Source organism: Triticum aestivum, chromosome 3B, assembly GCF_018294505.1.
Source record: "Triticum aestivum cultivar Chinese Spring chromosome 3B, IWGSC CS RefSeq v2.1, whole genome shotgun sequence".
Taxonomy (NCBI): Eukaryota; Viridiplantae; Streptophyta; class Magnoliopsida; order Poales; family Poaceae; genus Triticum; species Triticum aestivum.
This window is the reverse complement of record NC_057801.1, coordinates 644,500,805-644,527,376: the sequence shown is the minus strand read 5'-3', so window position 1 is coordinate 644,527,376 and position 26,572 is coordinate 644,500,805. Positions and strand designations below refer to the sequence as shown.

Sequence of the window (26,572 nt, the reverse complement as noted above, 5' to 3'; positions counted from 1 at the left end):
GATGATCAAACATGGTTTAGTTGATATGGATCACGTGATCACTTAGATGATTAGAGGCATGTCTGTCTAAGTGGCAGTTCTTAAGTAATATGATTAATAGAACTTTAATTTATCATGAACTTAGTACCTGATAGTATTTTGCATATCTATGTTGTTGAAGATCAATGGCCCGTGCTACTATTCCTTTGAATTTTAATGCGTTCCTAGAGAAAGCTAAGTTGAAAGATGATGGTAGCAACCACACGGACTGGGTCTGTAACTTGAGGATTATCCTCATTGTTGCACAGAAGAATTACGTCCTAGAAGCACCGCTAGGTGCAAGACCCACTACAGGAGTGACGCCGGACGTTATGAACGCCTAGCAGGGCAAAGCTGATGACTACTCGATAGTTCAGTGTGCCATGCTTTACGGCTTAGAACCGGTACTTCAATGACATTGAACGTCATGGAGCATATGAGATTCCAGGAGTTGAAGTTAATATGTCAAGCAAATGCCCGGATTGGGAGATATGAAGTCTCAAATAAGTTCTACAGCTGGAAAATGGAGGCGAGTAATTCTGGCAGTGAACATATACTCAGAATGTCTGGGTACCACAATCAATTGACTCGGCTGGGAGTTAATCTTCCGGTTGATAGTGTCATTGATAGAGTTCTTCAATCACTGCCACCAAGCTACTAAAGTTTCATGATGAACTATAATATGCATGGGATGGATAAGACGATTCCTGAGCTCTTCGCGATGCTAAAGGCTGCGGAGGTAGAAATCAAGAAGGAGCATCAAGTGTTGATGGTTAACAAGACCACTAGTTTCAAGAAAAAGGGCAAAGGGAAGATGGGGAACTTCAAGAAGAACGGCAAGCAAGTTGCTGCTCAAGTGAAGAAGCCCAAGTCTGGACCTAAGCCTAAGACTAAGTGCTTCTACTTCAAAGGGACTCGTCACTGGAAGCGGAACTGCCCCAAGTATTTGGCGGATAAGAAGGATGGCAAAGTGAAAGGTATATTTGATATACATGTTATTGATGTGTACCTTACAAATGCTCGTAGTAGCGCCTGGGTATTTGATACTGGTTCTATTACTCATATTTGCAACTCGAAACAGGGGCTACAGATTAAGCGAAAATTGGCTAAGGACGAGGTGACGATGCGCGTGGGAAATGGTTCCAAAGTCGATGTGATCGCTGTCGGCCGCTACCTCTACATCTACCTTCGGGATTAGTTTTAGACCTGAATAATTGTTATTTGATGCCAGCGTTAAGCATGGACATTATATCTGGATCTTGTTTGATGCGAGACGGTTATTCATTTAAATCAGAGAATAATGGTTGTTCTATTTATATGAGTAATATCTTTTATGGTCATGCACCCTTGATGAGTGGTCTATTTTTGTTGAATCTTGATAGTAGTGGTACACATATTCATAGTATTGAAGCCAAAAGATATAAGTTTAATAATGATAGTGCAACTTATTTGTGGCACTGCCATTTAGGTCATATTGGTGTAAAGCGCATGATGAAACTCCATGTTGATGGGCTTTTAGAATCACTTGATTATGAATCACTTGATGCTTGCGAACCATGCCTCATTGGCAAGATGACTAAGACTACGTTCTATGGAACAATGCAGCAAGCAACAGACTTGTTGGAAATAATACATAATGATGTATGCGGTCCGATGAGTGTTGAGGCTCGCGGCGGGTATCGTTATTTTCTGACCTTCACAAATGATTTGAGCAGACATGGGTATATCTACTTGATGAAACATAAGTCTGAAACATTTGAAAAGTTCAAAGAATTTCAGAGTGAAGTAGAAAATCATCACAATAAGAAAATAAAGTTTCTACGATCTGATCGTGGAGGTGAATATTTGAGTTGCGAGTTTGGTCTTCATTTGAAACAATATGGAATAATTTCGCAACTCACGCCACCTGGAACACCACAGCGTAATGGTGTGTCCGAATGTCGTAACCGCACTTTATTAGATATGGTGCGATCTATGATGTCTCTTACTGATTTACCGCTCTCGTTTTGGGGTTATGCTTTACAGACGGTTGCATTCACATTAAATAGGGCACCATCTAAATCCGTTGAGATGACACCATGTGAACTGTGGTTTGGCAAGAAACCCAAGTTGTCGTTTCTTAAAGTTTGGGGCAGTGATGCTTATGTGAAAAAGCTTCAACCTGATAAGCTCGAACCCAAATTGGAGAAATGTGTCTTCATAGGATACCCAAAGGAAACTCTTGGGTACACCTTCTACCACAAATCTGAAGGCAAGATATTCGTTGCTAAGAATGGATCCTTTTTAGATAAGGAGTTTGTCTCGAAAGAAGTGAGTGGGAGGAAAGTAGAAATTGATGAGGTAATTGTACCTCCTCCCTTATTGGAAAGTAGTTCATCACAAAAATCAGTTCCAGTGATTCCTACACTAATTAGTGAGGAAGCTAATGATGATGATCATGAAACTTCTGATCAAATTACGATCGAACCTCGTAGGTCAATCAAAGTGAGATCCGCACCAGAGTGGTACGGTAATCCTGTTCTGGAGGTCATGTTACTTCACCATGACAAACCTACAAACTATGAGGAAACGATGATGAGCCCAGTTTTCGCAAAATGGCTTGAGGCCATGAAATCTGAGATGGGATCCATGTATGAGAACAAAGTATGGACTTTGGTTGACTTGCCCGATGATCGGCATGGCATAGAGAATAAATGGATCTTTAAGAAGAAGACTAATGCTAACGATAATGTTACTGTCTACAAAGCTCGACTTGTTGCGAAAGGTTTTCGACAAGTTCAAGGAGTTGACTATGATGAGACCTTCTCACCCGTAGAGATGCTTAATTCTATCCGAATCATGTTAGCAATTGCCGCATTTTATGATTATGAAATTTGGCAAATGGATGTCAAAAATGCATTCCTTAATGGATATCTTAAAGAAGAGTTGTATATGATGCAACGAGAAGGTTTTGTCGATCCAAAAGGTGCTAACAAAGTGTGCAAGCTCCAGTGATCCATTTATGGACTGGTGCAAGCCTCTCGGAGTTGGAATATACGCTTTGATAGTGTGTGATCAAAGCATATGGTTTTATATAGACTTTTGGAGAAGCCTATATTTACAAGAAAGTGAGTGGGAGCTCTGTAGCATTTCTGATATTATATGTGGATGACATATTGTTGATCGGAAATGATATGGAATTTCTGGATAGCATAAAAGGATACTTGAATAAGATTTTTTCATTGAAAGACCTCGGTGAAGCTGCTTATATATTGGGCATCAAGATCTATAGAGATAGATCAAGACGCTTAATTGGACTTTCACAAAGCACATACCTTGATAAAGTTTTGAAGAAGTTCAAAATGGATCAAGCAAAGAAAGGGTTCTTGCCTGTGTTACAAGGTGTGAAGTTGAGTCAGACTCAATGTTCGACCGCTACAGAAGATAGAGAGAAAATGAAAGTCATTCCCTATGCCTCAGCCATAGGTTCTATCATGTATGCAATGCTGTGTACCAGACCTGATGTGTGCCTTGCTATTAGTTTAGCAGGGAGGTACCAAAGTAATCCAGGAGTGGGTCACTAGACAATGGTCAAGAACATCCTGAAATACCTGAAAAGGACTAAGGATATGTTTCTCGTTTATGGAGGTGACAAAGAGCTCGTCGTAAATGGTTACGTCGATGCAAGCTTTGACACTGATCTGGATGACTCTAAGTCACAACCCGGATACATATTTATATTAAATGGCGGAGCTGTCAGTTGGTGCAGTTCTAAGCAAAGCGTCGTGGCGGGATCTACGTGTGAAGCGGAATACATACTTGCTTCGGAAGCAGCAAATGAAGGAGTCTGGATGAAGGAGTTCATATCCGATCTAGGTGTCATACCTAGTGCATCGGGTCCAATAAAAATCTTTTGTGACAATACTGGTGCAATTGCCTTGGCAAAGGAATCTAGATTTCACAAGAGAACCAAGCACATCAAGAGACGCTTCAATTCCATCCGCGATCAAGTTAAGGAGCGAGACATAGAGATTATAAAAATACATATGGATCTAAATGTTGCAAACCAGTTGACTAAGCCTCTCTCACAAGCAAAACATGATCATCACCAAGACTCCATGGGTGTTAGAATCATTACTATGTAATCTAGATTATTGACTCTAGTGCAAGTGGGAGACTGAATGAAATATGCCCTAGAGGCAATAATAAAGTTGTTATTTATATTTCCTTATATCATAATAAATGTTTATTATTCATGCTAGAATTGTATTAACCGGAAACTTAGTACATGTGTGAATACATAGACAAACAGAGTGTCCCTAGTATGCCTCTACTAGACTAGCTCGTTAATCAAAGATGATTAAGTTTCCTAGCCATAGATATGTGTTGTCATTTGATGAACAGGATCTAATCATTAGAGAATGATGTGATGGACAAGACCCATCCGTTAGCTTAGCACTATGATCGTTTAGTTTATTGCTATTGCTCTCTTCATGACTTATACATGTTCCTATGACTATGAGATTATGCAACTCCGGAATACCGGAGGAACACTTTGTGTGCTATCAAATGTCACAACGTAATTGGGTGATTATAAAGATGCTCTACAGGCGTCTCCGATGGTGTTTGTTGACTTGACATAGATCGAGATTAGGATTTGTCACTCTGAATGTCGGAGAGGTATCTCTGGGCCCTCTCGATAATGATCATCACTATAAGCCTTGCAAGAAATGTGACTAATGAGTTAGTCACGGGATGATGCATTACAGAACGAGTAAAGAGACTTGCCGGTAACGAGATTGAACTACGTATGGTGATACCAACGATCGAATCTCGGGCAAGTAACATACCGATGACAAAGGGAACAACATATGTTGTTATGCGGTTTGACCGATAAAGATCTCCGTAGAATATTTAGGGGCCAATATGAGCATCCAGGTTCCGCTATTGGTTATTGACCGAAGATGTGTCTCGGTCATGTCTACATAGTTCTCGAACCCGTAGGGTCCGCACGCTTAACGTTCGATGACGATTTGTATTATGAGTTTATATGATTTGGTGACCGAAGGTTGTTCGGAGTCCCGTATGAGATCACGGACGTGATGAGGAGTCTTGAAATGGCTGATACATAAAGATTCATATATTGGAAGGTTACATTCGGACACCGGAATGGTTTGGGTCGTTTCGGATAAGTTTCGAAGTACTGGGGGTTACCGGACCCCCCCCCCCCGGAAGTTATTAGGCCTCATGGGCCTAGTGGTGGAAGAGAGGAGGCATGCCAAGTGTAGGACCTTGAAGTATGTCTAGAGGGGGGCTGATTAGACTACTTGACCAATTAAAAACTTAACATTTTCCCAATTTTAGAGTTTGGCAGATTTTAGCTACTTTAGGACAAGTCAAGCAATCATCATACTATTCAAGCAAGCATGCAAAGAGTATATAGGTAGCGGAAAGTAAAGCATGCAACTTGCAAGAAAGTAAAGGGAAGGGTTTGGAGGATTCAAACGCAATTGGAGACACGAATGTTTTTGGCGTGGTTCCGATAGGTGGTGCTATCGTACATCCACGTTGATGGAGACTTCAACCCACGAAGGGTAACGGTTGCGCGAGTCCACGGAGGGCTCCACCCACGAAGGGTCCAAGAAGAAGCAACCTTGTCTATCCCATCATGGCCTTCACCCACGAAGGACTTGCCTCACTAGCGGTAGATCTTCACGAAGTAGGCGATCTCCTTGCCCTTACAAACTCCTTGGTTCAACTCCACAATCTTGTCAGAGGCTCCCAAGTAACACCTAGCCAATCTAGGAGACACCACTCTCCAAGAAGTAACAAATGGTGCATTGATGATGAACTCCTTGCTCTTGTGCTTCAAATGATAGTCTCCCCAACACTCAACTCTCTCTCATAGGTTTTGGATCTGGTGGAAAGAAGATTTGAGTGGAAAGCAACTTGGGGAAGGCTAGAGATCAAGATTCATATGGTAGGAATGGAATATCTTGGTATCAACACATGAGTAGGTGGTTCTCTCTCAGAAATGGTAAGTTGGAAGTGTAGGTTTGTTCTGATGGCTCTCTCCATGAATGAAGAGGAGGTGGAGGGGTATATATAGCCTCCACACAAAATCTAACCGTTACACACAATTTACCAAACTCGGTGAGACCGATTCAACAGACTCGGTCAGACCGATTTAGTAAACCTAGTGACCGTTAGTGATTTTCGGTGGGACTGACATGCATCTCGGTGAGACCGATTCGGTTAGGGTTAGGGCATAACGTAATCTCGGTAAGACCGATTACACAAATTCGGTGAGACCGATTTGGTAACAAGCTTTCCAGAGAGTTGGTTAGGTAAACTCGATGGGACCGATTTGCTCTTTTCGGTGAGACTGAAATGTTACAAAAGGGAAACAGAGAGTTTACATTGCAATCTCAGTGAGACCGATCGCTCACTTCGGTTAGACCAAAACGTTACGAAGGGAAACAGAGAGATTACAATCCCATCTCGGTGAGACCGAGATCCCTATCGGTAAGACCGATTTTCTTAGGGTTTGTGGCAGTGGCTATGACTTTTGGAATCGGTGGCGCCGGATAGGAAGAATCGGTGTGACCGATTTTGGCTTTAGGTTTAGGTCATTTGTGGATGTGGGAAAGTAGCTGAGGGTTTTGGAGCATATCACAAAGCACATGAAGCAAGAGGCTCATTAAGCAACACCTCATCCCTCCTTGATAGTATTGGCTTTTCCTATAGACTCAATGTGATATTGGATCACTAAAATATAAAATGAAGAGTCTTGAGCTTTTGAGCTTGAGCCAATCCTTTGTCCTTAGCATTTTGAGGGATCCACTTTCATCATCCATGCCATGCCATTCATTGAGCTTTCCTGAAATAATAGTCTTGGAATAGCATTAGCTCAATGAGCTATATGTTGTTATGAATTACCAAAAACACCTAGGGATAGTTGCACTTTCAATCTCCCCATTTTTGGTAATTGATGACAACATATAGATCAAAGCTTCGACAAATGATAATAAGATTTAACAACATCGTCGCTTTGAGAAGTATGTGATAAGCAAGAGCTCCCCCTAAATTTGTGCATAGTTTAAGATTTGCTTTGGACTGCAAATGCACAATGAATTAGGCTCAAGGGTTTCTCTTCCATGTGACATACATCTTGGTGGAGCACTCAAAATAATAAACATTGAATACATGCACTCATCACCAAGCAAAGTGAATGATCACATAAGATAGATTGGATAATATCATCAAACATGCATAAGTGTAGCTAATGATCAAACACATGATCATCAATGTCTCACAAGCATAGTATCACAAGCAATCAAAAGCAAATAAGTTTAACCACCAAATAAAGCAAGAGAGAACAAAAGCAACACTCTCTCTCTCTCGAAGCCTATGATCTATACATTTTTCTCCCCCTTTGGCAACAAGTTACCAAAAAGTTCATAGAAAATGCATAGTGCTAGATCGACTCTCAGGCTTGATCTTCTGACTTGTTCTGGCTGTCACTCTGGTCTGACATGCTGCAAATGCTGACTGCTGACCTTGTGAAGAGTTATAGATGAGATAGAAAGGATGAGCATCACAAAATGCAGAGATTTTTGCAAAAGAATGATTCAAAAATTCAGTTTTAGTTTTCCACAGAAAGCATTTCGGATCAACCGATTTTCAAACTCGGTGATACTGAAGCAGTTTTGGAACCTAAACTGATGATCTCAGTTGGACCGAGTCATAGTTCGGTGGCATCGAGACTGCTAGGGTTTCACAGAATCCTAAAATCGGTCGCACCGATTAGCAATTCTCGATCAAACCGAGAGTCACTAGTGCAATGGCATAAGCCAAATCGGTGAGACCGAGTTTTTCAACTCGGTGGGTCCAAGATGGTTTCGGCGGAAACCTAACCCTAAAAATTTGAATCTAATCTACTCTACGGACTACTTTGGCTGGATAGGATTGTTTCAATCGTGGCAAGATTCAATAAGAATACAATGTGCTAGGAATCAGATGTGGATAGCACAAAGATCAAGTCCATACCCTAGCTTGGCGATGAACTCGCTACGGCGGCAACGGCGGGGGCGAAATCCGTTGACGGCGGCGGAGACCAGCTACAGGAGGCTCCTGGCGACGAGGAGACGAGCCGGAGACCTTCGATGGCAGAGCGAGCTATTGCGCAGGCGAAGGGTTTCGGAGAAATTTCCAAAATTTTGCCCGTGACTATATATAGCCCGACCCTGTCGGTGTGACCGAGTGGAACAACTCGGTGGCACTGAGATGCATAACTGTGTACAGTTATAGCAAATCGGTGTGACCGAAAAGTTCAAATCGGTTGCACCGAGATTGAAAACTCAGATCAAGTTAATGATCTCGGTAGGACCGAAATGGAGGAATCGGTCAGACCGAGAGTCACAAAGAGGTTTTGGAAGTTTAAGTCTATGACGAATCGGGGACTCCGAGTGCTCCTCACATAGAGTGGTTCAAATCTGACTTGATCAAATTTTGTGATGTAGCATGAATAGAGTTTGAGACGAGAAAAGCATAGATAGCTAGAGAAAGTTCTTAGGCATTCTTGTCCATCCACTTGGCAAAAAGAAAAGAACCCAAACAATCAAAACAACAAGTGGATGTCCTTGAATGAGTAAAATATGCACCAACATGCTCACACAATAAAATGGCAAATGAAATATGTGACAAAGCATGCACAACCAATTCTAGCATCTATCAAACAACTGGCGATGACTAGGTCATCTATATATGAGTATATTGACTTAGGAGTCAAATGAGAGCATTTGATCATAGGTCATACTCATCGTTTAAGCTCAAGTGGGGTTACCACTTTTACATAATGCATTGATGTGTTCACACCATTAGAGTTGCTTTGACTCAATTCTTAGAGTTAAGCTCCCCCTAGATGTGAGATCCCCCCTTAGAGGGATGAACTAACCTTGGGTTTTGTCGATGATGACTTCATGTAGGTGTTGAAGATGTGGATGCTCAATGTTGATGTAGATCATTTGGAGCAATCCTTTGGAGTGAGTTGCACTTTCAACTTACCTACATGGGTTAGTCCCACAAGGAACAAACAAGAATATCCATAGACATAGAGTGATGCACACACAAGATGATGTCCATGAAATCATTAGGTTGCCTTGTCCCTTGCCTTACCAACATGAGGGTTTGTGACTCCTTGAACTAGTGAAAGATGTGGAAGTTGATTGCATTCGTTCTTGCCATAATGATATGAGTGAAGAATGTTGGCGGAGTCACCCTCAAGAACTTTCTAGTTCTTCTTCTTCGGGATCCACATCATCTTGATGGGAATCCTTGGAGTTGTAGTTGTACTTGATGAAGTAGAACTTGACGTAGTCTTGGGAACCCACTTGAACGAGGCTTTAGGTGCTTCTTCAAATGCATCAATCTCTTCTTGAAGCTTGTCCTTGCCTTTGTTCTTGTGGTCTTGTGGTGGAAGATCATCTTGAGCTTGTGTTCCCTTGAAGGAAGTATCATCATACTTCTCTGGTTGAGGAACAAACTTTGTCTTGGGGTATTGATCTTCTTCCCACTCAACTCCATTGGCATTGAACTTTAGTTCAAAACCAACACCTTGATTCTTCCGGTGCCTTCCTTGCTTGCATACAGTTTCCTCGAATTGCTTACTCCCGGCAAGGCTCTTGTAAACACCTTTCTCTATAATTCCCTTCAATAAGCTATTTTCTTGCTCAAGTGTAACTTGGCTAAGAGAATCATTAGTGGAATCAAGAGAACTACTAGAAGCAACAATATTGGATTTGACATGATTATTGTTACTACTAGAGGAAGTATCTTTCTTGTACTTGTTACTAGACTTGACTTGAGGCATGTAAGTAGATAAGAGTAAACGCTTGGCAATGTAAGAAGAGCTTTTCTTGCGGAGATCATCATTGATTGCCTTTAAGAACTCATGCTCTTGCTCAAGATTGAGCTTTTCAAAGCGTAACTTCTCATGAGCCCTTAAAAGTTCTCGATGATCTTCGAAGATAGTTTCATGAGCCAACTTAAGAGTATTTAGTTCTTTAGTTAGAAGCTCAATCTTCTCCTTATCATTGTCATTCATTTTATCTTGATTAGCATGATTAATTGACGTTTCATCATAGTATTCATCACTAGAGTTGTCAACAAGTAAATCATCATCCACAAGCAAGTCATCTTCATCACTATTGAAATCAACATACTCAGGATGTGTTACCTTTGGACCTTTGGCCATGAAGCATCTTCCAATTCCTTCATTTGGTGAAACAAATATGTCGTAGGAGTTGGTTGACACAAGTGCTAGACCGGCAACACCTTCATCTTGAATATATTCGGAGTCGGAGTGATAGCTTCTCTCGGAGTGATTGTCGGAGTCGGAGCCGGATACCCATTCACCAACATGAGCTTGATGTCTTCGTTTTGTGTAGCTCCTTGATGACTTGTCCTTCCTTTCTGAATCCTTGCTTCTCCGTGAGGGTCTTCGTTCATAACGGTCATCTCTACTCCTCCTCTCTCTTGGTGGTGATTCTTCTCTTTTGCTTCTTCTTCTTGGAGAATCTTCTCTTCTTTTGTAGGGTGCCGTCCACTCATTGGAATAGTGTCCGGGTCTCCCACAATTGTAGCAATTGCGCTCTCGACTAGAAGATCTTTTGTCATTGTAAGACCTTGACTTTGAGCTTCTTTCTTTGCTTCTACTCTTGTAGAATTTGTTGAAGTTCTTCACCATTAAGCTCAATTCTTCATTGAAGGTTTGTTTCTCACTTGATGATGTGGGGGCTTCACTTGAGGCTTTGTAAGCACCACTTGACTTGTTGTGAAGTTCCTCCTTATCCTTGAGTGACATCTCATGAGCAACAATTCTTCCAATGACTTCCGTTCGCTTGAGATCTTTGTAGTTTGGCATCATTTGAATCAATGTGCACACGGTATCATACTTTCCATCCAATGCTCTTAGGATCTTCTTGATGATGAATTTGTCGGTCATCTCTTCACTCCCTAAGCCGGCAATCTCATTTGTGATAAGAGCAAGCCTAGAGTACATTTCAGCGACACCTTCACCATCCTTCATTTTGAACTTGTCAAGCTGACTTTGGAGCACATCCAACCTGGATTCCTTGACGGATTCGGTACCTTCATGCATATCAATCAAAGTATCCCAAATTTCCTTTGCATTCTCAAGACGGCTGATTTTGTTGAATTCTCCGGGGCACAATCCTTGAAGATGATATCACAAGCTTGAGCGTTGTATTGCAGCATCTTCAATTCTTCCGCATTAGCTTCACGGTTCGGTTCTCTCCCATCAAAGAATTCACCTCGCAAGCCAATACAAATAATTTCCCAAACGGCGGGGTTATGTCCGAGAAAATGCATTTTCATCTTATGCTTCCAACTAGCAAAATTAGTACCATCAAAGTAAGGACCTCTACGGTGATAATTTCCCTCGCTAGATGCCATACTCTCCTAGGTTGTGAAACCAAGGCTATGACCACCAAAAGCTATGGAAATCAAAGCAAATGGAGACCAAAGCTCTGATACCACTTGTAGGACCTTGAAGTATGTCTAGAGGGGGGTGATTAGACTACTTGACTAATTAAAAACTTAACCTTTTCCCAATTTTAGAGTTTGGCAGATTTTAGCTACTTTAGGACAAGTCAAGCAATCATCATACTATTCAAGCAAGCATGCAAAGAGTATATAGGCAGCGGAAAGTAAAGCATGCAACTTGCAAGAAAGTAAATGGAAGGGTTTGGAGGATTCAAACGCAATTGGATACACGAATGTTTTTGGCGTGGTTCTGATAGGTGGTGCTATCGTACATCCACGTTGATGGAGACTTCAACCCATGAAGGGTAACGGTTGCGCGAGTCCACGGAGGGCTCCACCCACGAAGGGTCCACGAAGAAGCAACCTTGTCTATCCCACCATGGCCGTCGCCCACGAAGGACTTGCCTCACTAGCGATAGATCTTCACGAAGTAGGCGATCTCCTTGCCCTTACAAACTCCTTGGTTCAACTCCACAATCTTGTCAGAGGCTCCCAAGTGACACCTAGCCAATCTAGGAGACACCACTCTCCAAGAAGTAACAAATGGTGCATTGATGATGAACTCCTTGCTCTTGTGCTTCAAATGATAGTCTCCCCAACACTCAACTCTCTCTCATAGGTTTTGGATCTGGTGGAAAGAAGATTTGAGTGGAAAGCAACTTGGGGAAGGCTAGAGATCAAGATTCATATGGTAGGAATGGAATATCTTGGTCTCAACACATGAGTAGGTGGTTCTCTCTCAGAAATGGTAAGTTGGAAGTGTAGGTTTGTTCTGATGGCTCTCTCCATGAATGAAGAGGAGGTGGAGGGGTATATATAGCCTCCACACAAAATCTAACCGTTACACACAATTTACCAAACTCCGTGAGACCGATTCAACAGACTCGGTCAGACCGATTTAGTAAACCTAGTGACCGTTAGTGATTTTCGGTGGGACTGACATGCATCTCGGTGAGACCGATTCGGTTAGGGTTAGGGCATAACGTAATCTCGGTAAGACCGATTACACAAATTCGGTGAGACCGATTTGGTAACAAGTTTTCCAGAGAGTTGGTCAGGTAAACTCGGTGGGACCGATTTGCTCTTTTCGGTGAGACCGAAATGTTACAAAAGGGAAACAGAGAGTTTACATTGCAATCTCGGTGAGACCGATCGCTCACTTTGGTTAGACCAAAACGTTACGAAGGGAAACAGAGAGATTACAATCCCATCTCGGTGAGACCGAGATCCCTATCGGTAAGACCGATTTTCTTAGGGTTTGTGGCATTGGCTATGACTTTTGGAATCGGTGGCGCCGGATAGGAAGAATCGGTGTGACCGATTTTGTCTTTAGGTTTAGGTCATTTGTGGATGTGGGAAAGTAGCTGAGGGTTTTGGAGCATATCACAAAGCACATGAAGCAAGAGGCTCATTAAGCAACACCTCATCCCTCCTTGATAGTATTGGCTTTTCCTATAGACTCAATGTGATCTTGGATCGCTAAAATATAAAATGAAGAGTCTTGAGCTTTTGAGCTTGAGCCAATCCTTTGTCCTTAGTATTTTGAGGGATCCACTTTCATCATTCATGCCATGCCATTCATTGAGCTTTCCTGAAATAATAGTCTTGGAATAGCATTAGCTCAATGAGCTATATGTTCTTATGAATTACCAAAACCACCTAGGGATAGTTGCACTTACACCAAGGGGTGGCGCGCGCCCCCCAGCCCAAACCGAATTGGACTAGGGCTAGGGGGGCCGGCCCTCCTTTCCTTCTCTTCTCCTCCTCCCCCCCTTCTCCTTGTGGGAGTAGGAGGGGGGCGAATCCTACTTGGAGTAGGAGACCCCCCCCCTTGGGCGCGCCACCCATGGCCGGCCTCCTCCTCCTTCCCTCCTTTATATACGTGGGGAGGGGGCACCCTAGAACACACAAGTTGATCTTTTAGCCGTGTGCGGTGCCCCCCTCCACAAAAACACACCTCGGTCATATCGTCGTAGTGCTTAGGCGAAGCCCTGCACTAGTAACTTCATCATCACCATCACCACGCCGTTGTGATGACGGAACTCTCCCTCAACCTCAGCTGGATCAAGAGTTCGAGGGACGTCACCGAGCTGAACGTGTGCAGATCGCGAAGGTGCCGTACGTTCGGTACTTGGATCTTTTGAATCGCGAAGACGTTCGACTACATCAACCGCGTTACTAAACGCTTCCGCTTTCGGTCTATGAGGGTACGTGGACACACTCTCCCCGCTCGTTGTTATGCTTCTCCTAGATAGATCTTGCGTGATTGTAGGCAATTTTTTTTGAAATACTACATTCCCCAACAAAGATGGGCTTTGGTGGACCTTCATGGGGCCCACAAGGCACTAGGGCGCGCCCTGGGGGTATGGCGCACCCCCTGCCTTGTAGCCCCACCGAGGCTGTTCTCCGGTAGTTCTTTCTCCATGAGTTTTTATATATTTCAAAATAATTCTTCATAAATTTTCAAGTCATTTGAAGCTTTGGAGAATAGCTATACCTGTTGTAGCTTTTTCAGGCCAGAATTCCACCAGCCGGCAATCTTCCTTTTTTTGTGTATCTTGCATTTTAAGAGTGAAAAAACATTAGAATTGCATTATAAAGTGGAATATAACTTCAAAACAATAAAAATAACAGTAGAAAAACATGATGAAAAATGGACGTATCAACTCCTTAAGTTTATACCTCGCTTGCCCTCAAGCGAATGCCAAACTCAATAAATATGACCAGAAGTTTAGAGAAAGAGAGGTGTCGATAAAAGCAAACACGGACATGTCAACATCATTCTTATAATTATTATTATAACAACAATTATTCAATGGTGATAATGGAAATTAAAAGGGTGCATGCATGATGGTAGTTGGAAAATACTGGAAGGAACCTTCCTGATTACCTTCCTGGAAATAATTAGCAGGGTGAGAGGCGTGATCCGCTCCCGAGTCGCTCCCGCGGGCGACTCTGGGAGCCAACCCTAGCGCCGCCGCTCCCCAGCCCCCCTCCCCGGCCTCCCTCCCCTCACCGCCGCCGGTCGCGTTGCCGGCCAAAGGCCGCGCGGCGTAGGCGGCGGCGGGGCGTCTTCTTCCCGCGAACCGGAGGCTTGCGTCGCGGGGCACGGCCTTCTGCGTTGTCGGCGGCGGTCGTCGGCCGTCCTCGGGCTCTGCTCCCTCCCTCCCGGCGTGCTGGCGTCCCGGTGGTCCTGCCCCCCCTCCCTCCTGGCGGCGGCTCTTGGGGTTCCGGGGGTGGGGGCCTTGCTGGCGGCGGATCTGGGTGCCCCTGTCCAGATCCAGGTGGTGGCGGCGGCAGTCGTGTGGGTGGCGGCGGCGACCTGACTAAGGTGGTGGCGGGGTGGCCGGCGGTCTGGTTGCTCCTTGCGGGGTGGCGGGGCGTCGGGCGTCCATGGCCGAGGGGTGGGCTGCGTCTCCGGTGGCGTGTCGCAACCGCTGCATAGTGGCTCGGGGCTGCTCCTCGGGGTCTCGGCGTGGATGTGGGCTGCCGCGGCGTGGTGGTAGCTCCTGGTGGTGGTCTGGATCGTTTCACGGCGGCGGCTGGTCTCCTCCGGCGTCGACCGTCGGTGAGCGGTCTTTTTCGACCTTCGATTCCTCCCCTTGTCGTCCGGGCTCTACCCTCGTCATAGGTTGGACCGCTCCCGGTTGCGGTCCATTGCTTGTCTCGCGCCCGTGGCTGCGAGACCGAGCTCGTCTCGCGCCCGGCAGCAGGACCGAGCTCGTCTCGCGCCCGGCAGCAGGACCGAGCTCGTCTCGCGCCCGGCAGCAGGACCGACCTCGTCTCGCGTCCGGCAGCAGGACCGACCTTGTCTCGCGCCCGGCAGCAGGACCGAGCTTGTCTTGCACCCGGTGCAGCAGGACGGGTGATGGAGGCCATCTTTGGGCCGACCCTTTGGGTCTCGACGCCGGGGGGCGTCCAGGGGTGTGTAAAGGAGCGACCTTTCCACTCATCTCTTTGGTTGGGGTAGCAACGGGTCTCGGGTGCGGTGGTGTCAAGGTCTTGGATGCCGGGGCGGCGGCCTTGGTGGTGGTAGCGCGGTGCTCATGGGCAGAGCCCGTGGCTTGGTGCTGCCCGGTGACCATGGCCGTGTGGGCGGCATGGTGGCAGGGGTGTGGCGTTCGGTGGCGGTGAGTGTTTGCTGGGGTGAAAACCTGTTCTATCCTCGGACGGACCGGCTGCGGCGTAGCGCGTTACCTTCTTGAAGGCGTCGTCGCGGCTCTCACCGGTCATCGTGTCGCTTCAGGGGAAACTCTGACCCCCGGGTCAGGCGGTGGCGGCGCGATAGCGTCGTAACTTTCTTGGAGGCGCCGCCTTGGAGCTCACGGTTCGTCATGTGCGGCTTCATCTCTTCACGGTGGCGTGTTCACGGTGGAGGTCCTCGATTGCTCTTGTAGTGTTAGGTGTGGTGTTGCTGCGCTCAGCGCCTATGTATCCCGCCTTGGGTGTGTGCGTGTGTTGTTGTGGGATGTGTTTGTACTTAGGCTGTGGTTGATCTGTGCTTTATATATAAAGTAGGACGAAAGCCTTTTTCGGTAATACCGGAAGGAGGAACTGGAATGTGTTTGTGGCAAGACAGTCGAAACCCGCTACGCACTCATCGCTCGTTGTGATAAGTGTAAGTGCCTGCATAGTTTTTGTTTCTCAGCTGGAACACACGCATGATTAACTAACAAAGATACCCTTTTTTTTAAAGAATATAAATTTCAATGATGGACTCCTTGGTGCCTGGTCCAGTGTTTTTATAAAAGTACAAGAAACCTAGAAGGTTAAAAGAATCTATATTTTCTTGGTACCCTCATGCGTTCTAAATATATTTACTTTTTTATAAAATTCCATATTAGTTTGTATGCCATGACAAAAGGCAGTTTTTTTATGAAAAGGGAAAAGGACAGTTTTGTGGCTTAAAAAAGAAAAAAATATCTTGACACACTACACATGTTTATGCACTTGTGTAATTGTTTTAAGAACTTTGGAGGTTCTAAAATATGTTTTCATCTAACTAAATATCTAGAAAATTGTGTACAAACCAAATATCTAGAACTCTGGACACGTTTTGGCGTGCTTGTTTTCATTTCGGTCCATATATACTTCATATTAAAATATCCAAAACGTATTATAATTCTAACTGACGTGCTCCCCCTTTCATAAATACTTCATCTGTTTCAGAATATAAAGTGCATAAATTTCCATGAAAGTCAAAGCATATGTAGTATATTTGACCAGGATTCTAGAATAGAATATCAACATCTGCAATACAAATTAAATAAAATATAAAGATACATTTTACAATGGATTTAATTAGAAATTTAATATTATAGATATTAATACTTTTTTCTAAATACTTCATAAAATATGAACATAATTGACTTTTGAAAAGAAAAACCGAATACACCTTATATTAGAACGGAGGGAGTACAAGAAAGGAATAAATACCCTTCAGTGTCGGATTATAATACCTCGGCCTGCCACCGCGTGACACCCACCCCATATTAGGCCCGCACGCTTTGTTTCTCCCCTCCGTTTCTCCCGTGTCTCGACAAGTGCTAGGGTTTCACGCAGCCGTTCCCGCCGCCGCCTCCCACCTCCCACCGCCGCTGCCTACCATCCCCGCAGCCAGGACACTCCACGTCTCCGCTCCCGCCCGCCACCACGTCCTCTGCTGCCTACCGTCGCCTCTGGCCACGTGTACCGAGCACCTACGCCAGCATATCGCCGCCGCCGGATCCGTCTCGCCGCCGCCTAGCTGGATCTCGCCTCCGGTCTCACCTCTCGATCGTTCGATCGGGATGCCGCAAGAGAAGCCCGTCCAGTATGTTCCATCGGGCGATGATGGACCTTCGGTCACGCCGCCGCCCAGCTCGATCTCGCCTCCGGTCGCCCCTCTGTATCGTTCGATCTCGACTCTGGGCTCCAGGTTTCACCCCGATCCGCCACTCGGCGGCACCGCTCCCGCCCCACCGCCGCATCCCATGAGCGGTTCCGCTCCCGCCCCGCGGCAGACCGCCGTCCCCGCTCTGCCTGCTCCCACTCCGCAGCGGACCGCCGGCCTTGCTCCCGCCCCGCGGCGGTACGCCGGCCCTGCTCCCGGCCCGGGGCGGTCCCCCGGCCCTGCTCCCGCCCCGCGGCGGACCGCCGGCCCTGCTCCCGCCCCGCGGCGGTACGCCAGCCCTGCTCCCGCCCCGCGGCGGTCCGCCAGCCCTGCTCCCGCCCCGCGGCTGACCGCTGGCCCCGCTCCGCCGCGGACCGTTGCCACCCCACCAGGCGGCCCCACTCGCTCCTCGCCTTGGACGGTCGCCATGCCACCAAGCGGCCCCGTCTCTTTCTCCCCGCCGCGGACCGTCACCACGCCACGAGGCGCCCACGCTCGCTCCCTGCCGCGGACCCTCGCCACCACACGAGTTTGCCCTGCTCGCTCCCCGCCGCGGACCATCGGCACCGCTAGCTCCTCGCCGCGGACCGTCGCCGAGCCACGAGGCTGCCCAGCTCGTGCCCTGTCGCAGACCGCCATGCCACCAGGCGACACTGCTCGTGCCCCGCCGCGGACTGTCGCCATGCCGCTCCACGGCCGCACTCCTGCCTTCGACCATCATCTTCCGATGCTCCTGCCACTGGGCGATGATGGAGATGGAACAAACAAGGTGTGGACAGGGGAGAAGAGGCGCCGCAAGTACCTACCCCCATCATCTTCCGATGCTCCTGCCACTACCCAGCATCTTCAAGACCCGATTTCTCATGCGACAGACATGGAGATGGAGGACACCATCTTGCCACAAGAAGGTGGCGATGAGCACACCGGGCCAGGCGTTATTCTCACCAAGGAAGACCAGGCCGAATATGCTAAAATTTTGCGTCCCAATATTTCTCCTCCTATTGACCCGAACTCTTATATGGCATTTGAGGACTACGACGAGATAGAAGAGCGCCTTGCACGCCTTCGCATCGCTTATTACAAGGTACCTTCATGCTGTATCAATCGATCAGCACTCATTTTAGTTAATGTATGTTATAAAGTGTGTACACGTGCGATAGCAGGTAATTCAGTCCTGGTTTGGTATGCATGCATGATTTTATCTTTTGTATCATCTGTGTGTAGATTGTGAAGCCAGAGGCTGCACATGAACTAAAGGAACCAGAAGAGTACACCGAGGATGAACTTATTAAGGAGTCCTACTTTCGGCATTTGGAGGATGATGATAGTTTTGAGTGGTTCTTCCATCGCGATGATAGCCAGAACCCTGGATTGAATGACTACCAACGCATTGTCCTTAGTAATTTCGTAAGTTTATCTACACCCGAGCCATCTGGTTTGACTAGTTTGATTATCTTAATCATTGCTGTTCAGAAACCATTTCAACACAATGTGAAAACACCGTTAAATCAATGAGGTAGTTCATTGTGCTTCATTAATTCCAACAACAGCTGCAATGTTTTTATGGAGATTTGAGTCACTTGTTTCACGGTACAAGTTAAAATTGTTTCTGAACATCTTTTCTTAAAAGATGATGATTGTTTGACTTGCATCACCATATTCTCTTCTGCGGTTATGAGAACATTGATTTTGTATGACACCATTTCTAGCATGCTAGATTTTACTGAAGGTATTTTTTTGGTATCTTTATGAGGTTTACTTTCACGGACATAACTTTTGTCATCTCACTTAACACTAGCCAACAAGTGCTTCAGATGTGCCATCTAATTCTCGTCCTTTTTTTTGCAGCTGCCTGATAGTTGTGAACGCCTGTATCGCTATCACGATGATTACCGCTCACGTTATCATACATATGAAATTGATTCCGTTTATGTCAAGTACTATGGAGAAATATCAAAGAAATTGAAGGTACGCATTATGTGATCAAGCTATTGGAATTTAAAATATTACCGGTGTCTGGATCATTTTTAAAGTGCTAGACTTCTTTCTTGCAACAGTGGGTTGCAGATTATGTAAATCTGGATCGCAGTACCGAGAAGGTAAGTATGCCCCGCAGGAAATCACGAAATATATGTATACACATACACATACACATAATGATTAACTTCTTTGCACTTCAGTGGAGAAACATGGATACTATAGCATGGAGGCAAGCATTGAGGATTGCAACCCACTTCCCCCATATGACTGTTCGTTTAGCTGCTTTTGCTTATAATGTAAGATATCTTATCTTTTCCTAATTGAGGTGTTCATTGCTGGTGTTACTCAAGATCTGATCCATTTGATTCAGGAGTACATTATAGAGCTGAGAGAAGATGCGTCCCTCAAGGACATAGATCTTCTCTATTTTGAGATATGGAGGCTTGTCGCCAAGGAAGATGTTAGTATCCTAATCAAACATTTGTGTAATAATGCTCTATTGACATGCTTTGTGATTATCATAGTTCGCATGGTTTCAAAAATATTTCAGAGAAAATACTTAGATGCTGTGAAGGAAGTATATGCAATGGACAAATTTGCTATACACAAAAGGGTACTACATGCTGAACTGAATGCGGCTACTGTCTTTGTAACAATAAAGCAAATGGTAAGTTGATCTCTTAATCTGAGGCTGTTTTGCAAATTTGTATAGCCTCCAGTCCGAATTTTTGTTGTAAAAAATATGCTACATATTGCGAATGTCTCATTTCATCTGTTTATTTTTCTAGATTTATTCTATTGTCACGGAGGGTGGCATTGATCTGAAGGTAAGTAGGATACTGTACGATTGACATGATGATACATATGTAACTGTAATAGACTGTTAACATCAGTATGACCTTTGTGTGCCATCTTAGGCTAAGGAGGATGAAGCTCGGGATGTGTTTAGCAAGTTAGCTTTCGGGAAGGTAGTTTCTCAATGAATCCTCTATGAATACTGATATGTTGCGGTACTTTTTATAACTGGATTACTTGGTTCAGCATAAAACAAAGAACATGGCGCAGTACGCTGAGAAGAAGATGGAGATCGCAGGTCGGTTGGGTTTGGACAAAAAGGTAAATCTCCAGTATGTTTAACTGTATAGCCAGAGTAGGGTTCGGTCCCAAGATAAAAAAAGGAATTTATGTCTGTGTTTTAATCCACCTTGCAGGAAAGATTTGTTTTCGCGAGAATATGATTATGGAACACTGGATTCGTCGCTTTTGGTTGGAAATCTATCTGTCAGAACTCAAGTGTCATCTCATCTAAAGTGAGACAGAGCTAATATGATGGTCCGTTATCTCATCCAACACTCGGACAGAACTAATATGATGATGATTGTATTATACTCCCTCCGTCCGGGAAAAGTTGTCCGCGTGACAGTTTTGCAAAAAAAACCTCGAAGAAACTCCGACCGAACCCGCAGTCCATCATCCCCTTCGACAACTCCGCTCATGCAGCTCCACTGCTCCCCAGCGACACCGGTGACGCCGCGCAGCTCCACCACGCCGCGCCGCCGCGACCCGCAGCTCCACCACACCGCGCCGCCGCGACCCCCAGCTCCACCGCGCAGCTCCGCCACGACCCGCAGCTCCACCGCTCCCTCCATCCCTGCCCGTCGATTTGTTCCCTAAAATACTCACATTTCCCTATCCCTGCCCGCGACGAGGCCGAATGTGTACCACTCCAGCATCCCCAGCGCGGCGTCCAGCCAGAGGAAGAGGCAGTCGTGGGCGGCGCGGAAGACGCCGTCGGCCTCCACCAGCGCCTCGATGTAGATGTTGGAGCCGCCGGCAAAATTTCAAATTGGGAAAAGCAAAATCTCACCTTTCCTTTTCCGGCGGATATGAAGGCGGATCTCTCCTCTTCATAGGGTACGTGCAGAGCACACACCCCTACAGGCTCTCTCCTATGAAATCTTGTCTAGCTAAATTTAATGGTCTCACTGCTCCCTGCTCAATTTTGGTGCCTGTGGTGTCTGGAGTCTGAATTGGAAATCAGAACCAGTTCCATAATTTTCAGTTTGTAAAATTTCACTGAATTTTACTGTATGAGACAGCCTCTATAATTTTCAGCTTCATAATTTTCAGTTTGTAGAGCTGGAGGTCAGATTCAGCTCCATAATTTAATTGAATTTTATTGAGAGAAGTCATATACTCCCTCTCTCAGTTCTTCTGTTGCATGGCCATTCCTTAAAGAAACATGACACAACAAAATTCATAGGAACATCCTCAAGCCCTTGTTCTTATTCTTATTCTGTAATCTAAATTACTCGTCGAGACCATCGAGCAAGAGAGCAAGAGAGTTAGTCTGTATTGCTGTTTTCATTTGCTGAATAGAGCTTAAACTCTGCACTTTCATGGACTAAAGTTCATTTTGGTTGATGCTCTCTGCGTTGCTGTATTCAGTAGGGCCACCGGCAAGCTGCTGCTATTTCTGTTGATCTGCTGCTGTTATTTCAACTGATATGTTGTCCCTCTTGTCTCCAGAATTGCCTGCTGTTGCCATTGATGTGTTGCTGCTGCTTCTTCAATTCGTGGCGCTGCTGCTTCTTCAATTCGTGGCGCTGCTGCTTCAATTGCCAACTCTTCTTGCCGTACTGCTGGTGCTTCAAATCAACAGAGGAGGCGATGACAACATTTAGTCCTGATTTTCTGCCAGGAACAAGTGAGCCATTTATTTTTGACTAATACAGTATCCATTTTATTTCTTCAGAAGCTAGCTCATTCTCAAAAATAAAGGAACATAGGCAAAGCAATAGACAGTAGCTAGCATATGATTTGGTTACAGTAAGGATCTTCTGAACATATGAGCAATGTGCATTTTTAGTACCCCTGAACATATAAGCAACAGTATCTAGCAACAGTATCCATTTTATTTCTTGCCTTGCTTTAGTTGAAGAAAACCAATATGCCTTGCCTTTTAAACCAATAAACAATGAAAACATTGAAGTAAAGCAAGCAGTAGAGATATCATTAAAGTTCAAAAATTAAGTGAGTACGCAAGTGGTGACAGGGAAGGAGAAAATTCAGTTTCAGTTTTGGGATGGTACAGTACTCCCTCAAAAAGACATACACATGATAGAGATTGTGTTCCTAAATCAACATCAAGTTTAGGAACAAGTGTGTTCCTAAATAATCTTCAGTTTAGGAACAATATTCAGTTTAGTATTGTCAAGTCTGAAATTTTGACAGTAATGTTGTGACATGTTCAGACTAGGATAATCTTCAGTTTAGGAACAACTTTGATGATTCTCTGGATTGATCATAGTGTATTTGGATTGATGATCAAAGTTCAAAGAATTAGCCTAAATGCACATTGATGCTCATTCATCTTCTTTCTCAAAGTTCAAAGAATTATCAACATTTAGCATGAATGCACATTGATGATTCCAGAAAATAAGTTTATAACCACTCTAGATTTACAAGTGTTTACTGAAGAATATTCATTTTATGAAGTAGACCAGCAATATTCATCTTTTTCTGTTTATGAAGAAGAAGAAGAATAAACCTAGCTAATTCAAATATTCCAATTTTAGGGACATGTTTTTAATTCAATTGGACAAGCATGGAATACTTTGAATTTTGACCCTGACAATGAATTTCGATTGTAATCCAATTAAACTCTCTGTATCAATTAAACTCTTTGTATAACCTGTTAATTTTATTTGCAATCAAGCTTTTGCAGGAACAAATGAACAATTTACTCTAATGTGATCAAGATTTCGCAGGAACAGAGGCGGAGTACCAGAGGCGTCGGGGTCGGGGGCGGGTAAAAAAAGAAGGCTCATTCTAGTTTCTACAACAGGTTATGCTAGTGAATTCAAACTATGCTTTGTTTGATTCAGATTATGCTAGTGAATTCAGTTACTTCACCTCACCTTCACTTCACCAAATTTCTGACACAGGACACTGAATGGAGTATGATTGACAGACACAAAACACTGTAAATGTCAGATAACATCAGCAGTAGATCAGCATTGCAATTGAGAATTTTAATACTCCAATTGACACTGCAATTGACGCTGATGGAGTACTTCTTTGACAAAATGAAATTGATACTGCAATTGGCACTGTACCTGCAGCCAACAGTAGTAGCAGAGGCAATCAACAGTCGAGGTGCTCGAGGGCAGAGGCAATCAGCAGTCGAGGGCAGAAGCAATCAGCAGAGGCAATCAGCAGAAGCAATCAGCAGAAGCAATCGGCTGTGGCATCAGCAGGTTTGCGTGGTCCTCTCTCCGCCGGGGAAGATCCGCCTTGCCCTGCCTGCCGAATTCTTCAAGAGGGGAGCGGCGACCGGGGTCGGCAGCGGCGGCTGGGGTTGCCGCGAGGGTGAGGAACCGGCGAGCAGGGCCAGGGACGCGAGCAGGGCCACGAGGAGGAGGCGCCCGTCAAGGTGGTCGAGGAGCAGCCTCAGCTGGGCGGCGGGGCAGCTCGCCTCCGTGCGGATGGCCCACGTTCGTAGCGGCTGAGCAACCGCAGGTGGGCTACGGCGCAGGTGGGCGTCGGCGGAGGTGGTCGCCCGCTCTTTCTACGGCGGCTGCCGGCGGTGGCTATGACGGCCGCTTGGTCGAAGGAGGAAGAAGCAGAGGTGAGGGGGGGATTAGCACTAGATTTAAAACCGGAAGGTTTTTTTTGTAAAATTTGAAATGAACTAAGCTCTGGACAACTTTTTCCGGACGGAGGGAGTACATAACCAGCCCACCAGTCTGAATTGTGGATGGTGATCGGCTCTAGTTTAAATTAGTGGAGTCCAGTCACATCGTTTGTAATGTTATTATTCTTGTATGATGCACTCCCTCTGTAAATTAATTTAAGACGTCTTAGATCACTAGAGAAAGGGCTTTATCCAGATTCATGTGATCCCATGCACTCGTTTTCCTGTTAGGTGTGACCTTCATCAATGTACAAACCTGCCCTTCCCTCGTTATTTTTGGAATCTGCATCACTCAGCCACAGCCACCACTGAATGCAGACTTAAAAAATAAGCAGAGCACATGCAACAGATCATTATAGAACTGAATTAACTCTTTCAACTCAATATCTGGGAGTCCACTGATTAGCAGTTCAAACTCTTTCTGGTTAAAAATGGATGTTAGCTCCATCCATTAAAGAATTAATTTGAGGCCTAATTGCAGTGGTTAAACGAGGCTCTGCTACCCTATGCACATTCATGCTTGTTCTCCTCAGTGACCCTAATGTTACGCCCTCCAGGAATCAACTCACAGTCAGTTACCTGCATAGGGTCGGTATTTACACCACATTAACTACACACAAAAATACATACCTCAAGCATCCACTTAAGGTTTCTGTAGTAAGCAGGATCAATGGCTTAAATATCATAACCTTGGCACCAAGTATGTGCTTGTAGAAAGATCTAGTGAAATGGACACCCAAAAGTTGGGCATCAAAGAGAGCTTTTCCAACCTGGGGAGAGAAATTTGTTAGTGGTGGTGGTAGTAGTTGAACACCCAGTTGTTAGTGGAAAGTTGGGCATCAACAACCACCACCGGCGACCCAACTCGCCTCCCCGACTCTGGATCCGCGCGCCCCGCATCCACCAAGTGCACTGCCGATCCCGCACACCATCACGGGCACCGCTCCCTTCGCGCGGCTCACCAACGAGGGGCCTCCTCTGCTCAGCAGTCCCGAACAGCCTGTGACTGTGGATGTGGAGGCAGCCCACCCAATCCTGCCGCGCGACGAGCACGCCATCAAGCCACAACACCACCAAACCGCCGAAGTACAACTTCCCTCGTTTCGACGGTGAGCTGCCTCGGGTGTGGCTGGACCGCTGCCTCGCATACTTCAAGCTCTACCGGGTGCCTCCGATCAACTGGGTGGCAACGGCGGCGCTTTGTGAAGGGGCATGCGGCACTCTGGCTCAGGGCGTTCCGTCAGCAACACCCAGTGGTCACATGGGATCTGTTTTGGCGTGCAACTGAAGACGAATTTGGCCCAGAAGAATTTGAATCTCTGATGCATAAGCTCCTGCAGTTGCGACAGACAGGCACACTAGTGGAAATGTGGAATACAGACAACAGTTTGAAGTTTACATGTACAATCTGCTCGCGCTTGATGCCACCCTCAGGCCCAAGTTCTTCGTCACACAATTCCTGTTGGGTCTCAAGGATGAACTCCGAGCGGTGGTGCGCATTCAGGCACCGACCAGCATCACGAGGGCCATAGTTTTTGCTCGGATTCAAGAGGAGGAGCTCATGCAGGAGTGTCCCAGTTTTCGTCCAACTTAAGCCAACTCCACCGCGTAACCCCAAACGGACGTCCGTTTTGTCCGGATTCTATCCGTCTGGGCAGGGGATGGATTCGTGTCCGGGCCTGTCCTGGGATGCGGTGGCCGTGCGCCCAGAGCGCGGCCGCATCATTTACCCCATCCTGTCCGCGTCCATTTAAAAAAAAGGAGAAACGTTTCAAATGCCAAGCCATACGGCCCCAGTTTATCACGTGCGCCGGCAACAAAGCTAGCGGCCGGCAACACAGTCAGCCTCCAAAATGAATGGTTGTTCTCGCCGGCAACACAGCCAGCGGCCGGCGACACAACCGGCCTTCAAAATGAATGCTTTTCTCGCCGGCACACGGCCAGCGGCCCAGCGGGCGGGCGGCACCCATGCCAGCCTCCAAAAAAGAACGGCCACGACCGATCGGACGACCTAGTTTAGGCCGTCGGCGTCGAGCATCTCCTTCTGCCTGGCCTCGAACCAGGCCCTCGTCTTCTCGCTCATCTTCGACAAGTCCACGCTCATGATCGCGAGGGCCACCTCCTTCGCTTTGGTGGCGGCATTGGTGGCCTCGATGTCGAGCTGCCTTTGCATGGCCTTGACATTCTCGGCCTCGATGTCGAGCTGCCTTTGCCGGGCCGCCTCCTCCATGTCGAGCTGCCTCTACCGGGCCGCCTCCTCCATCTCAAGCTTCCTTCTCTTGGCCGCCTCCTCCATCTCAAGCTTCTTCGTTTGAAGCTCTAGGTATTGCTTCATTTGCTCGTCCTTGCTTTGCCGCTTCTTCTCATCCCTCACATTCTTTTGCGACATCATGCCATGCAAAGTGTCATGCAATGCCATGGATGAGGCATCATGAATGTCGTCAACCTTGGAGTTGGTCTTG

The 26,572-nt window shown here is 45.9% G+C and overlaps 1 protein-coding gene across 15 annotated transcripts; it reads left to right on the top strand.

Moving 5' to 3' along the window:
- The first annotated feature begins 17,057 nt into the window (after positions 1–17,057).
- LOC123071440 (histone lysine acetyltransferase CREBBP) lies at positions 17,058–24,311 on the top strand. Of its 15 annotated transcripts, none has more exons than XM_044494995.1 (13): positions 17,058–18,518; positions 18,659–18,841; positions 19,283–19,402; positions 19,492–19,710; positions 19,785–19,874; positions 19,965–20,081; positions 20,203–20,241; positions 20,332–20,382; positions 20,456–20,530; positions 20,626–21,328; positions 21,944–22,121; positions 23,185–23,261; positions 23,539–24,311. In XM_044494995.1, exons 1-10 carry the CDS (start codon positions 17,352–17,354, stop codon positions 20,650–20,652), a joined length of 2,088 nt encoding a protein of 695 aa, XP_044350930.1. In that variant the 5' UTR covers positions 17,058–17,351; the 3' UTR covers positions 20,653–21,328; positions 21,944–22,121; positions 23,185–23,261; positions 23,539–24,311. The 15 variants fall into 15 exon arrangements, with proteins under 15 accessions (XP_044350930.1, XP_044350931.1, XP_044350923.1 ...); XM_044494996.1 differs by having other exon boundaries at positions 23,176–23,261; XM_044494988.1 differs by having other exon boundaries at positions 20,626–20,746; positions 23,185–24,311.
- The last annotated feature ends 2,261 nt before the right edge of the window (positions 24,312–26,572 follow it).

Coding starts and splice junctions, on each gene's coding strand:
- LOC123071440 (XM_044494988.1), top strand. CDS start 17,352: ATGCCGCAAGAGAAGCCCGTCCAGTATGTTCCATCGGGCGATGATGGA. Junction 18,842..19,282: donor GCATTGTCCTTAGTAATTTC/GTAAGTTTATCT, acceptor TTTTTTTTGCAG/CTGCCTGATAGTTGTGAACG. Junction 19,711..19,784: donor TAGCTGCTTTTGCTTATAAT/GTAAGATATCTT, acceptor CATTTGATTCAG/GAGTACATTATAGAGCTGAG.